Source organism: Rhinopithecus bieti, unplaced genomic scaffold, assembly GCF_001698545.2.
Source record: "Rhinopithecus bieti isolate Rb0 unplaced genomic scaffold, ASM169854v2 scaffold_315, whole genome shotgun sequence".
NCBI classification, from domain to species: Eukaryota; Metazoa; Chordata; class Mammalia; order Primates; family Cercopithecidae; genus Rhinopithecus; species Rhinopithecus bieti.
The window spans coordinates 1,779,721-1,792,818 of NW_016803481.1; the positions used below are offsets into that span (position 1 = coordinate 1,779,721).

At 47.1% G+C, this 13,098-nt stretch overlaps 1 protein-coding gene across 2 annotated transcripts in view; it reads right to left on the reverse strand.

Moving 5' to 3' along the window:
- Positions 1-4,551: 4,551 nt before the first annotated feature.
- Positions 4,552-13,098, reverse strand: part of ELP3 (elongator acetyltransferase complex subunit 3) — a 109,038-nt gene continuing 100,491 nt past the window's right edge. Inside the window, exon 14 of one of the 2 annotated variants that reach the window (XM_017884996.1) lies at positions 4,552-6,022. In XM_017884996.1, coding sequence (XP_017740485.1) covers positions 5,946-6,022 — 77 coding nt within the window. In that variant the 3' untranslated portion in view covers positions 4,552-5,945. The remainder of the gene's footprint in view (positions 6,023-13,098) is intronic. The other variant, XM_017884987.1, reaches the window with a different exon arrangement.

Below are 13,098 nucleotides of genomic sequence, written 5' to 3' on the forward strand. Positions count from 1 at the left end.
ATTACTTCCCTTTCTTCCTCTCGCCAAAATGTTCCTGTACTTTCTTTCAGGTAGATGCAGGTGATCTTTGCTTGCTGCCTCAGCACCCTAGACAGGTGGTGACCCAGACCCTGTCTCTGCAGAGCTGGACGGAGGCGGAAGCAAGCCTGGCACCCAGGCATCTGAATGTCCCGCCATTCTTTTTGTGGGGGGGGAGGGATCCAAGCGCTAAGAGCCCCTCTGCTGGCTGCCCTGATGGTGACAGCAGGTACCATCAAGTCTCCCTGGTGGTCACATTTTCTAGCCTTGCAGACAAGTTGACGAGCATCTCTGCAGGGCTGCAGCTGGTGCAGGGATCTGACTTGACGTAGTCCCTTACATCAGGGGAAAAAAGATAAGGTACAGTCACCTCTCACCTCAGTAAAGGGTGTCACGCTCCAGTGCCTTCCAGTGAGCAGGCATCTTGACATTTCGTGTGATGGGACTTGTTCATGATGAAATGTGCTGCTGCCCTCCGGATGAGAAAGGCCACACGCGAGCCAGGGAGGCCTTCCCCATTGTGAGTGAAGGACTGAAAGGCTTGGTGGCAGGACAACCAAAGGGGTAGGGGGGTCGGGGTGGGGCACAAAGGGGCCAGTCATGAATGTTTGTAGAAAATAAATTAAAGAAGTAAATCTTGGTATTGAGTCAACAGATTGGTGCTTCTAGGTACTGTGATGATGAGAGTGTGAGATTAGAAAGGCCCGCTGAAATCAACCGTGCATCTGCAGACAGGGGACCACTAGGTACTCACTGCAAAGGATGGAATAGCTTGAGCCAGGGGTTTGAGAACCAGCATGGGCAACACAGGGAGACCTCGGCTCTACAAAAAAATAAATCAGCTGGGTGTGATGGTGTGCACCTGTAGTTCCAGCTACTTGGGAGGCTGAGGCAGGAGGATCATATGAACCCAAAAGTTGGAGGTTGCAGTGAGCCGAGATAGTACCACTGCACTCCAGCTTGGGTGACAGAGGGAGACCTTATCTCAAAAGCAAACAAACAAACAAAAATAATAAAAAAAAATTCAAGTAGATCCATATTGAAATGGAAAGATGCTTGCTTTACATCTTGTAGAGTAAAAAAGCAGCAACATGTACAATATGACTCTTTTATGTAAAACTGATTGCATGTCTGTGTGTGTCTGTGTGTGCAGAGAGATGGCTGGAAGGACATTCATCACAATGTTAGCCACGGCTGGCATTGATGGTGGGATTTCAGGTTATTTTGTGCTTTTCTGTCTCATTTCCATTTGTTATAATAAGCATATATAATTTTAGAGCCCCAAGCGCTATTTTCATTTAAATGAAAAGAGCAGACTCTTTCTGTACTTTGTATTATCTCTTAAGGAAATCATCCACTTCCACTCCCGCCAGTTGGAACTGCTGGGATGCTGATAATAGGGCTTCTCTCACAGGCTGCCGTGAGGGTGAAATTCACATCTGAAGGCACAGGCTCGGTGCCCAGGTCTAACATAAGCTGACTGGAAACGCTTTCCTCTAAAAGAGGAAGAGTGGGGCTGGGTGGGGTGGGAAGGGCTGAGTCACTGACTCGGTCTCGAAGCCTGCATCTTAGTATTTAGTGGCTGAGACCAGGGCCGCTGCACTGGGCCACGCCAGGGTCCTATTCAGAGTATAGTATACGCGATCCCCAGATATTTGGGGAATGGCACTGTGACTGCACCTGGGTGCCACAGTGGCTTCCCGTGATGCCAGGCTCAGAGGTGAAGACACCAGCCCGCCTTCCTTACTTAAGTAATGGAGACAAGGTCAGACGCGGTGGCTCACGCCTGTAATCCCAACACTTTGGGAGGCTGAGGAGGAAGGATCACTCGAGCCCAGGAGTTCAAGACCAGCTTGGGCAACACGACAAGGCCCCTCCCGCCTCTATAAAAAATAAAAAAATTAGCTGGGTGTAGCGGTGCATGCCTGTAGTCCCAGCCACTTGAGAGACTGAGGTGGGAGGAGTGCTTGGGCCTGGGAGTTTGCACGGCTACAGGGACCCATGACTATGCCACTGCACTCCAGCCTGGACAACAGAGTGAGATCCTGTTTCAAAAACAAAAAAAAAGTAGTGGAGACTATTCACCTTACCTTATTGACCTTGAGGACGGCGGGGGTTGGAGGGATTTCCCAAGATGAAGAAGGTGAAAGGACCTGAGGCAGAGTCCAGGGCCTGGTGGAGGCTCAACAAATCGTCCTTTGTTCTCCTGAATGACGAGAAATTTTCCAGGTGGACAAGGGGGGAATTAGGCTTGTAGAGACAAAGGAGATAAAGCTGCACATCTGGGTAACGGCAATGAAGGCAGGATAGAGAAAAGCAGCCGAGTGGCAACTTTTTCCCAGGCATGGATTTGTCTACATTAAAATAGGTTTCTTGAAACATCATTTTTGGAAATGCCTTCACAGAATGAAACACAAACGTATTGCTGGTGTACACAACTCCAATATATAGAAAGGTGTCCCCTCCCCATCCCAACCCCTGCCACAAATGGCTGCCAGACTCCCTAGGTGGACACAGCCACCAGCTCACACAGGGATCGGCAATGCGTGCTGATACTGGACACCTTTCCGGGAAGCCACTCCAAAGACAGCAGCATTTCAAAATGCTTTTTGCTGTTGCAATCTCACCTAGGATCTTGGCCCTCAAGGAATGGATTTGACAGTGTGCAACCCTAGACTTGTGTGAATAAAATAGACCAGAGGAGAAGGAGATAGGGTCTTGGAGCATTAGAGATACTATTCTTCTGACATGGGCTTCTAAGAAAAACTTAGATTGTAGCAAAGAATCAGAAATTCTGTTGTCAGCAGAGAATCTCCCTCATTGAAGAAAAAAAATGGGCGGATGATTGCACTTGTTAGATATTAGCAATCAAAGCTAGTGCTTCTATAGTACGCTTCCTGTTCTAAGAACCCTGCATACATGGGCTTCTGTAGTCCTCACTCCCATTTTACAGATGAAGAAACTTTGCAGGGTTGACTTGCCCAAGGTCACACATCAGCAGAGAAGGCACTTCACTGGGGGCAGCAACAACTATCGGTGTATGTCCTGGTTTATGCAGTGTCTCTCAAATGCCACATCTGATTCCTACGCTTGCCCCGAGCAACACATGTTGACAAATAGGGAAATGGTAGCTCAGAAACAGGGAGGGGCCTTGCTCAAAGCTTCATGGTTAATGAGGAAACCAGGTTTTCAGATTCCAGATCTTGTTTTTTTTTTTTTTTTTTTTTTTTTTTTTTTTTTTTTTTTTTTTTTTTTTTTTTTTTTTTTTTTTGGTAAACTCAGGGGTCTGTGAGTTCTTTAGGAACAAGATTTTCTGTTTTCAATGTGATAATCTTGAAAACAAAAAAGCGAAAAACCCATTGGCAATGAAAATTTGCAATCTGAAAGACATTTTAGGGGAACAGGCGTTGGTTTTTGAGTTGTCTTTGCGGTACTTTTGGGTCTGCAGAGATGGAAAATGGAAAAGGGGTTTGCTTGTTCCCAAATGGAACAATGAGTTTTACCAGGCCCTTTCACTTGGTGATAATGTATTTTAAAAATCTCATTGTCTGTTCAAATTTATTTCAGTCTGTTTTTGATATGACTTGAATTAAAAAAAGAAGAAGAAAAAAAAACCCTTCAGGTGATGTCCCAGAAGTTGAGCTAAAAGCAGAGCTTTCTGGGTTGGAGGTGGTTGCTAAGGAGTCCTTCCGTTCAGGTGGGATCAGGCTGCAGCTGTGATGGTTTCACACCGAGGCCAGCAGGATCATGCCCAACTGAGCTTTCTTATGAAGTGGCCCCACAGGCCTCAGAGCGGCCAGACCAGCCGGACAGTGGAGGCGCCAAGCACCATCCGTGCCGGAACAAGCCCTGGCAGTCACAAGAGAAGCGGAAGCTTCTGGTGGCAGAGGGAAGCAGGTGCTCTGACACCCGGGGGAAGCTCCCCAACTGCTGCCAATTGGCACAGGCCACAAGATACGGCAAGGCAGGCCAGGGATGAGCTAGAAAGAGGGATTCTCGTGAATCCTGAGATAAGGCTGACAGCCATCAGAAAGGTGCAAGTTCCTGCCATTTCGTTTCAAATTCCCTAAATTGTCATCTTTTGAAGTGAACTTTCCATGTGCAGGCCTTTTTACCATTTCACAAAAGCCCTTCTTGTAAGTTATGTGTGTTGATCCATTTGGGCACCTAGCACAGATGAGAAGGTCGAGGCCCAGAGACTTTGCGCTCCAGGGCTGTGCGGCTGGTTCTGTCTCCAGCAACACAGCTCTGACAGCCAGCGAGAGTATGCTTTATTAGTTTTATTTTTATAGGGTAAAAAAGCATAATTGAGAAGTAGCTAAGTCCCTGAACGACACTCATGGAAAGCCATGGTAGTTCCACAGTGAGCCCGTAACAAAGCCACTGCCATTTGCCTCGTAGCAGTTTAATGAAATGGCAAACAGCACCCAGGAGGAAATGAACAGTGCCATAGGTTGGAAACTGAAACCTGCACATTCGTGGCACATGTCACTGCATTTACAGGGAGAGAAAAAAAAAACCACATGACTCTCCTTTGTATGTTAAGGACTTTTTATTTTCAGGCCCTTTCAGAGGAATCAATTCCTTTAAACCTTTGTAAAATGCCACAGAGGCCAAGGTTAAGCAATGCTCTTAACTTAGGAACTGACCCTCTCCAGGCAGAGTCTCCAAAGTAGATTACCTCGAAATCTCAAAGAGGCAGTTCTACAAGAGGAGCCTTTGAAGAAGCCAATCCTGTTTTCCATTGTTTTGCTTTCACACAAGTTGAACTTGAACTCTTACCTTTCTCCATTTATAACAACCAAAATCCACCTTAAAAAATTAAAGGCTGGGTGCGGTGGCTCATGCCTGTAATCCCAGCATTTAGGGAGGCCGAGGTGGATGGATCACTTGAGGTCAGGAGTTCGAGACCAGCCTGACCAATATGGTGAAACCCCATCTCTACTAAAAATAGAAAAATTAGCCAGGTGCAGTGGTGGGTGCCTGTAATCCCAGCTACTTGGGAGGCTGAGGATGCAGTGAGATCGCGCCACTGCACTCCAGCTTGGGTGACAGGGCAAGACTCTCTCAAAAAAAAAAAAAAGATTGCAAGTAATGGCTTCTGTGGAAGCAAATCTTGATTTAGGGGCACACAATCTCAGACTCCACCCACTCGGGATAGACAAACAGGAAAGCCAGACGCTCTCTGGGGACCACACTTGTGGCTGCCCACACTGCTCTGTAGTTGCCAAGAGGGTGGGAAGTAGAGACAACAAAGAACGTGAAATGAAGCTCTTTGTCATCGCCGTCTCGGATGGTGGACTCCCGCCTGGGAGAGGCTGGTGGCCGGCTGCTGCCAGCTCACTCCCCCACAACTGCAATTCCTCTTTCCCCGTCACACTGCTATTTCTAAATCAGCACTGTAATCAGAATGATTTCCATGAAAACAAAAGCTCATTTTCCTAACTTGCGCTCCAATGCGTATGTCGTTAAAGGCCTGAGATCAGAGTCTGGTGGTTTTCCTGTTTCAACCTGACTTTCTGTCCCTAGGGTATATAAATAACCTACTCCTAAGTTTGCTCCTCGAATGACAATCAGTTTTATTTCATGAGTTATGGTGTCCAAATGAGTTAATTTGCTTTTGTCACCGTCTGAGTCAAAATAGGCCACCTGCAGGCCTCATGCAAAATTTAGAAACTGGATAGATGATTTAAGCCTCAAAAATGCAAATGATTTTTTTTGGGTGCACACAGGAGAGGACGGATCTGGGGTGTGGTCAGCAGATGACCAGCCATGGCCTTGAAGGCAGTTTCCAGTCTCTGCAGCTGCGGGATGAGGGTGAAGTCCCCTATTTGCTCTGCTCAGCCTCTCTGTTGGGTATTTAAGAAATCCTGATTCTCCGTGTTCTGCCAGGGAGGATACTGCAGAAAGGTGGACTGGTGTGGCCATTATTTCAGCATCTTCACCATGTATGGGCCTTGTAATCTGTAGCCGATCTTTCTATAATAATTCCTGGTGCCGACCCCTGCAGAAAAATTGAAGTAAAAAAAGGAGCATTCACTTTAGTAATTCTCAAAAGTCTGCATGTGCTTCCCTCAGCCTTATACCCTTCCCCCACACAGAGACCAAATTCTCTCCCACATAAAATCTCAGTTTAATAAGTTTGGAACATTATTACTTTGAATTCAGGCTGCATTAAAATACAGAAACTGCTAAGTGGAGAGAAGTTAGTCTCTTTCCCTGATTTTTAACATAAGCTTAGGGTATGTGACACACACACTCACAGGCAATAGCAAATGTGCTCACCCGTATGTTGGAGCCTGTGTATTCACTATCCTACAGGCAGCACCAAGCACTACCTTAGGTGTTACAGGTGAACGAGAAGAGATGAGGCCAAACGATGGATGGCTTCCCAGAAGTTTTAAAGAGAGAAGAGTGGGGGGGAAAGATGGAATCTCAACTCAAGTAGCAAAGGTATCTTCACCCAGTAGTGAAGGTACACTTGTGGCTACTGTAAGAAGTTGTTCTTCTTACAGAAGTTGTTGGGAGTATACAAGGCTTAACAGGAAAAAGTGTTTTCCTCATTAGCTTGTGTCAAAGAAGCAGGTTTGCTGGAATGGCCCTGGCTCATGAAGTGTGGTCTGTGAAGAGAAGTGTAGGTTTTCCACACTAAGCAACTGTCCAGTTCTCTGTTGACACCAACTGGGTGTTCTACAATTTAACTCAATTTGAATACTACCTACTCTGTTGAGCACAAAGCCCCCTAGTTCCAAGCTCAGTCCAGATACTACCCCGCAACTTCAGACACCAATTGCAAGCAGAGGGTCCGCAGGTTGCCTACAACTGCTGTCTGACTGGGCTACAAATAGAGGGTTCCTACAAGCCCCTCTTCAGATTTGATAATTTGTCATAATGGCTTATAGAGCTCAGGGCAACATTTACTTACGTTTACCAGTTTATTCCAGGATATGATAAAAGACACAAGTGAACGGCCAGGTGAAGAGGCACACAGGGTGAGGTCTGGGAGGGTCCTGAGCACAGGACTGTCTGTCCCCACTGTGCTGGGGTGCACCATGCTCCCAGAAAGTGGATGTGTTTGCCAAAATGAAAAGTTCTCTGAACGCCATCTTTTAGGGATTTTATGGAGTTTCACCGTGTAGGTATGATCAATTACTAACTCCATTTCCAGCCCCCTTCCCTCCCTGGAGGATGAAGGATGGGGCTGAAAGTCCAACCCTCTCATCATAGCTTGATCTTTCTGGTGACAGGTCCCCACCCAGAAGCTCACCAAGAGTCACCATATTAGAACAAAAGATGCCCCTTGAACCCCTACAGCTCAGGAAATTATAAGGGTTTTAGAAGCTCTATGTCAGGAACCAGTAACAGAGACCAAATTTTATTTTTTATGATGTCTCAGCATTCAAGGAACATGAACTAGTTGAAGTTGGTACGAAAGGTCCATTACCCCTGCATATTGGACCCGTTCCTCAAAGAGCCCGGCTGTCTGTATGTGGGAGTGAGACAGCTGAGGCTGGGCGGGGAGAGCTATCAGCAGCACCTGCCGCAGGCACTCCCTCGCTCCCTCTCTGCATGTCCCTGCACTGGGCTTTGGAGAAGTGCATCTCCTGATTCTTCTCTAGCTCGCTGGCTGCTCCTCAGTCTCCTTTGCTGGTTCCTCCTCGTATCCCTAACTGAAATCACTGCAATATGCAGTTCTTCTGTGCACATGCTTCCTGTGACACTGAGCATAAACCTGCATATACACTGGCAACCCCTAAATCTGTCACTCAGGGCCTCAGTTCGTCCACAGGTGCTGCACAACCCACCTGAATGTCTAAATCGGCATGGGAGGTGTAGCAAGTCAAAAACCCAACTCCTGGTCCCCTGCCCCTACAAGCTCCCTCCCTCAGGAAGCTCCGTCTCTATAAATGGCCACTCCACTGCCAGTTGTTCAGGCCAACTGATTCCCATCTTTCTGTCAAATTCCAAATCAAGAGACTTGAAGAAAATGAAAGAGGAAGGCCTGAGGCTACAGGGGTGGGGACAGGATTCTAGGGAGCAGGAAAAACAAACGTGAAAGCCCTGAGATGGGCGTGCGTTCGTCCTTACTCAAGGAATAAGGAGGCACCATCATGCAGGTCTCTTAAGGAATCTGGCTTTTATTCTGAGTGGGATGGAAGAATGAGAGGATGCTGGTCAAAGGAGGGACATGATCTGACTGCTGCTTTGAGAACAGAATGAAGGCTCCAGGAGGGCAGGTGTTTTGTTCTGTTCACTGTAGAGCTGCCAGTACCCAGAGCGATGCCTGGCACATGTGAGGTACATGGTGAATATTTGCTCACTGAATGGATATGTGACCGAGGGCAGAAACAGGGAGACCAGGTAGGAATCGATGACAATAATCCAGGTGGGAGATGGTGGTGGCTCAGGCTGAGTCACAGTGGTGAAAAGCAGCCGGAGCCTGGGCACATGTGGAAGGCAGAGCGAAAAGAATCTGCCGATGGATGTGGGGTGTGACAGGCCAAGGTGACTCCAAGGTATTTAGCCTGAGTAAAGGAAGAGTCTGGAGAAATAAGAGCCACTGTTGCCTGGGAGTGAGGAGACGGTGGGAAGAGCTGCAAGGGGAATCAGGAGGGGTGCTCCAGTCAGGCTGCATGTGGAATGGCTGCTAGACATTCATGCCAAGATGCTGAACACTGATTTTGGAAGCGTTTCTTGTTCTTAAAGAGATACAGGGAGTGCTATGGGTTAGGTATTTGTCTGCTCTGAAACTCATGTTGAAACTTAATCCCTATTACTGAGAGGTGGGGCTATGACGAGGTGACTAGAGTGTGAGGGCTCTGCTCTCATGAAAGGATTCATCTATTCATGGACTAATAGCATAATGAGTTCTGGTGGTTTTACAACAAGAGGAACAGGGTCCTGAGCTGGCATATGCAGCCCTGCCACTGCATGATGCCATGTGCTACCCTGTGCCACCGCAGGACTCCACAGAAAGTCCCCACCCTCAGGAAGGCCCTCACAAGATCCAGCCCTTCGACCCTGGACTTTTCAGCCTCCAAAACTGTAAGAAATAAGTTCCTTTTCAGGTATTCTGTTAAAAGCAATTGAAAATGGATTTAGAGAGGGATGGTCTCTTTTCCTGGATGTTGCTTTGCAAGATAATTTTGGACTGGGGCAGTTGTCTTGCAAGGGGCTGAAGTGGCTGATGCAGAGTGAGAAGGCATAGCCACCTGGCTTCTTTTGGAAACTGTTGAACCCTAAATTAACCAGTCCCAAAGCTTCTCTATATATTTCTTATGAAATATTTTCCATTTGGTTTAAGCCATTTTGAGGATATTTTTGATTTTAAGTATACAGCTCGGTGTTGCTAAATACATTCACATTGTGGTACAACCGTCACCCATCCATCTCCAGAACTCTTTATCTTGTAAAGCTGAAACTCCGTACTCACTAAACACCAACCCTACTCCCCCTCTTCCAGCGCCTGACAACCCCCATTCTACTTTGTGTCTGCATGAATTTGACTCCTGTAGATACCACATGGAAGTGGAATCATGCAGTATTTGTCCTTTTATAACCAGCTTATTTCACTTAGCACAATGTCTTCAAGGTTCATGCATGTTGGGTACAAGCCACTGAGCTGAGTTTTCTGTGACTTGTAACTAAAAATATCATAACTGACAAGTAAGCTCGAGGACAGGAAGAGAAAAACAAACGAGGGCAAGCCACTATTTAAAATCAGAATTCAGAGTAATTCTGAACACACTGCTCTCCTGCTTAGAATCACTAATGATATGTCCCAAGATAAAGTTCAAATTCCTTAGCCTGATCCACAAAGTCTTTCCTGCCCAGACTCTTGGACTTTAGTTCCTGGCACAGTTGACTAGGTCCAGAATCAGCACCTGGCGTCCCCACCCGGGCTCAGCCACTGCCTCTGGGCGCTTCCCTCAGCAGCCGCCCACTCTGTCTACAAGGGCACTCCCAGCCACCCTCCCACTCATCCCCAAGGTCCCACCAGGAGACCTTTGCAGATACTTCCCCTATCTACAAAGCCAGAATTCACAGCACCCTCTCTCCAGGCTGGCTGTGTGCCTTAATTAGAGTTCCATTGTTTTAGTAATCACACTGCACAGGTCTGTCTCCCTCCCTAGGATGTCAGCTCTTTAAAGTCAATGGCTTCTATCATCAGTGTCTGGCATATAAGCAAGATGCAATAAATGTTTGCAGATCTCTCATATGCTGGTCAGCTATTCTTATGTTGTGTATATACAAAGAAATGTGTTCCTGGAGGATGTATGTGGGGGAAAAAAAAAAAAAAATGGCTCTCTGTTGAGTGTTGGGTAATGGAATGATTCAATGTACAAGAGCTAAACGGCAGGACGACTTCTTAACCTAGGTACAAATTTCCTACCTTGTTAGCTGAGAGATTAAGAGGCACCTTCCTGACTTATATTATTATCTCTATTTAACAAAAACTGCCCCAAATCTTTTAGAAATATTTCTGGCTTTTTATATTTCTATTTTACTTTTACAAAACAGATACTGTTTTCCATGGACTTAAAACAATGTATCTTGGAGAATGTCAAACACACAAAAGTGCAGAAGACAGTGCACTGAACCTCCCTGCACCCATCACTCAGCTTTAGCAGGGACAATTCACCCAGGAGACCTCTTTTTTTTTTTTTTTTTTGATGGAGTTTTATTGCCCAGGCTGGAGTGCAATGGCACGGTCTTGGCTCACTGCAACCTCCGCCTCCCACCCAGGAGACTTCTAAGCTTCGAGCTTTCTACTCACGTGAACTTAGAAAACATCTCTTAACATTTCCTTTTGGTTCTGCTCAGCTCAGTTCTTGGAGACATGTTTAGTTTTGCTCTTTTATATGTCCTCTGTCAAATGAAAATGATGGCCTAATTTTCAGAAGGAAGATGTGTAATTGTTGGTTCAAGAGCTTCACTTCCAAAAATATGCATCAACCTATATTTGTCTACCATAAATGGCTGCAGAGGTGACAGACAAGAGTTCCTTACATCTAACACAGGACCAGACAGTCCTTGGATAACCAGAAAGTTCAACAATCAAGAGTGCCCTGATTTCTTAGGCATGCTGGTTGAAAGAGCTGCTTTACTGGGGTACATCTAAGCATTTCTCATCATGATTCCCATGGAGCTATAGGCTCCTTGGGCCTTCTACTTTTTCCTTTCTATAGGAGGTGTGCCCTAGAAACGATTACCACCTTGGGCAGGGGCACTCAGGCCTCACGATGGGCCTTTTGGAGGAAAGCTGTGTATTGAAGCTCTTGTCCTTATTTTCAATAAGACACGGCAGGCCTGAGATGGCGAGCTCAGCCCTGAGATGGAACACTGTCTCCGGGTCCTCTGAGAAGTGCTGGCATCCAGGGGAGGGAGCTTCACCTCTAGCCAGTCTGGACTCTAACCTCTGCTCACCTAAAGAGCTAAATTTCTTTCTGCCTCTTGTTTTTTGAAAGAAAAATTTCCTCCTGTTTCTATAACCTGCAGAACAGGTTGGGAAAGGCATTAGCTCTGCACTTAACTACCAGGGTTGGGGTGAGGGCCTTGCTCTGCTCTGATCCCCTCTCCATGTTCAGCAGGGCTCCCAGAAAGTCCTCTGTCATAGTAACTTTCCTTTTGTTAGCCAGCCAAGAAAAAGCAATCATCCTTCAGAGCTGACGTCAGCCACCCTCCTGGACTGACGTGCAGGCTGCCTGGACTGTCTCCGAGTCCTCAGCCTAACTGCTCTGCCTCCCCTAGAGAAGAGGCGCCCACAGGCTGTATGAGGAGCCAAGTGCTCCCCTGGGATGGGGAATGAGCAGGAATTCACTCCATGCAGCAGCCTCAGGGTGCCCTGCTACAGAGCCAGCATTAAGAACAGCAGGAGTGGGGAGAGTCCAAATGCAGACTTTGTTTTGTAGCACTTGGAAGGCCAACAGGGTAGATCATCTGAGCTCAGGAGTTCGAGACCAGCCTGGGCAACATGGCAAAACCCTGTCTCTACTGAAAATACAAAAAATTAGCTGGGTGTGGTGGTGAGTGCCTGTAATCCCAGCTACTCGGGAGGCTGAGGTGTGAGAATTGCTTGAACCCAGGAGGCAGAGGTTGCAGTGAGCTGAGATCGTGCCACTGCTCTCCAGCCTGGGGGACACAGTGAGATTCTGTCTCAAGAAAGAACGGCAGGAGTTGGGGGAGTCCAAACACTGGCTTTGTTTTATCCTCCCAAGTTCTCTCATCTACACCCTGAGCTTTCCTACATGACCTTTTTCCTACTCTGTAGGCAGGATAAATATTTTTATCTTCCCCACTCTACCAGCAATGATGATGACATGAGTTAGGTGAAAAAAGAATACCTTGCAAAGTGCCTAGAGTGAACAGCTTCTGTGGTGGCCTCCCCTCTGCCTCTGCCCCAGGACATCCACCCCCTTTGGGAGAAGAAAACAAGCCTGCTTATTTGTACATGAGTTTTACTATATATAAGTTATTAAAATGACTTCCACTGCACACTTTAGATCAATTACAGATAGACCCATGGAAAGGGGTTACATTAAAGGCAGAGGACACTGCTTGCTCTGGGATGGGCTGAGAGGAGTAGTCATTCAGCACTCAGCAGGAAAGCCCCTCTCCCAAGGATGACCTCTGGCTACTGCTCCAAGGCGGGCTGGCAAGAGCCCCTGGCCTCCCTGTGAATCTCCAACCCAGAGGAGACCCAGGGGTACAGCGTCTCTCTGATCCTTTTCTGAACCAAATGTCCTCAAGCCCCTCATGATGAGAAAGAAATCCTCTGCTTTGATTCCATGTCCCTCTCCAAAAGATACACACCATGTGGCTTAATCTGCTAACTTGAAGGATTTGGGAAAGGGGGGAATCACAGGCAATGCATATGCTGGAGCCTGGGCCCCTGGCTACAGGAGCACGCTCATCCTGGGCTGCTCAATGCTCTTTAGTAAAAATGGGAAATCGGCCGGGCGCGGTGGCTCAAGCCTGTAATCCCAGCACTTTGGGAGGCCGAGACGGGCGGATCACGAGGTCAGGAGATCGAGACCATCCTGGCTAACACGGTGAAACCCCGTCTCTACTAAAAAAATA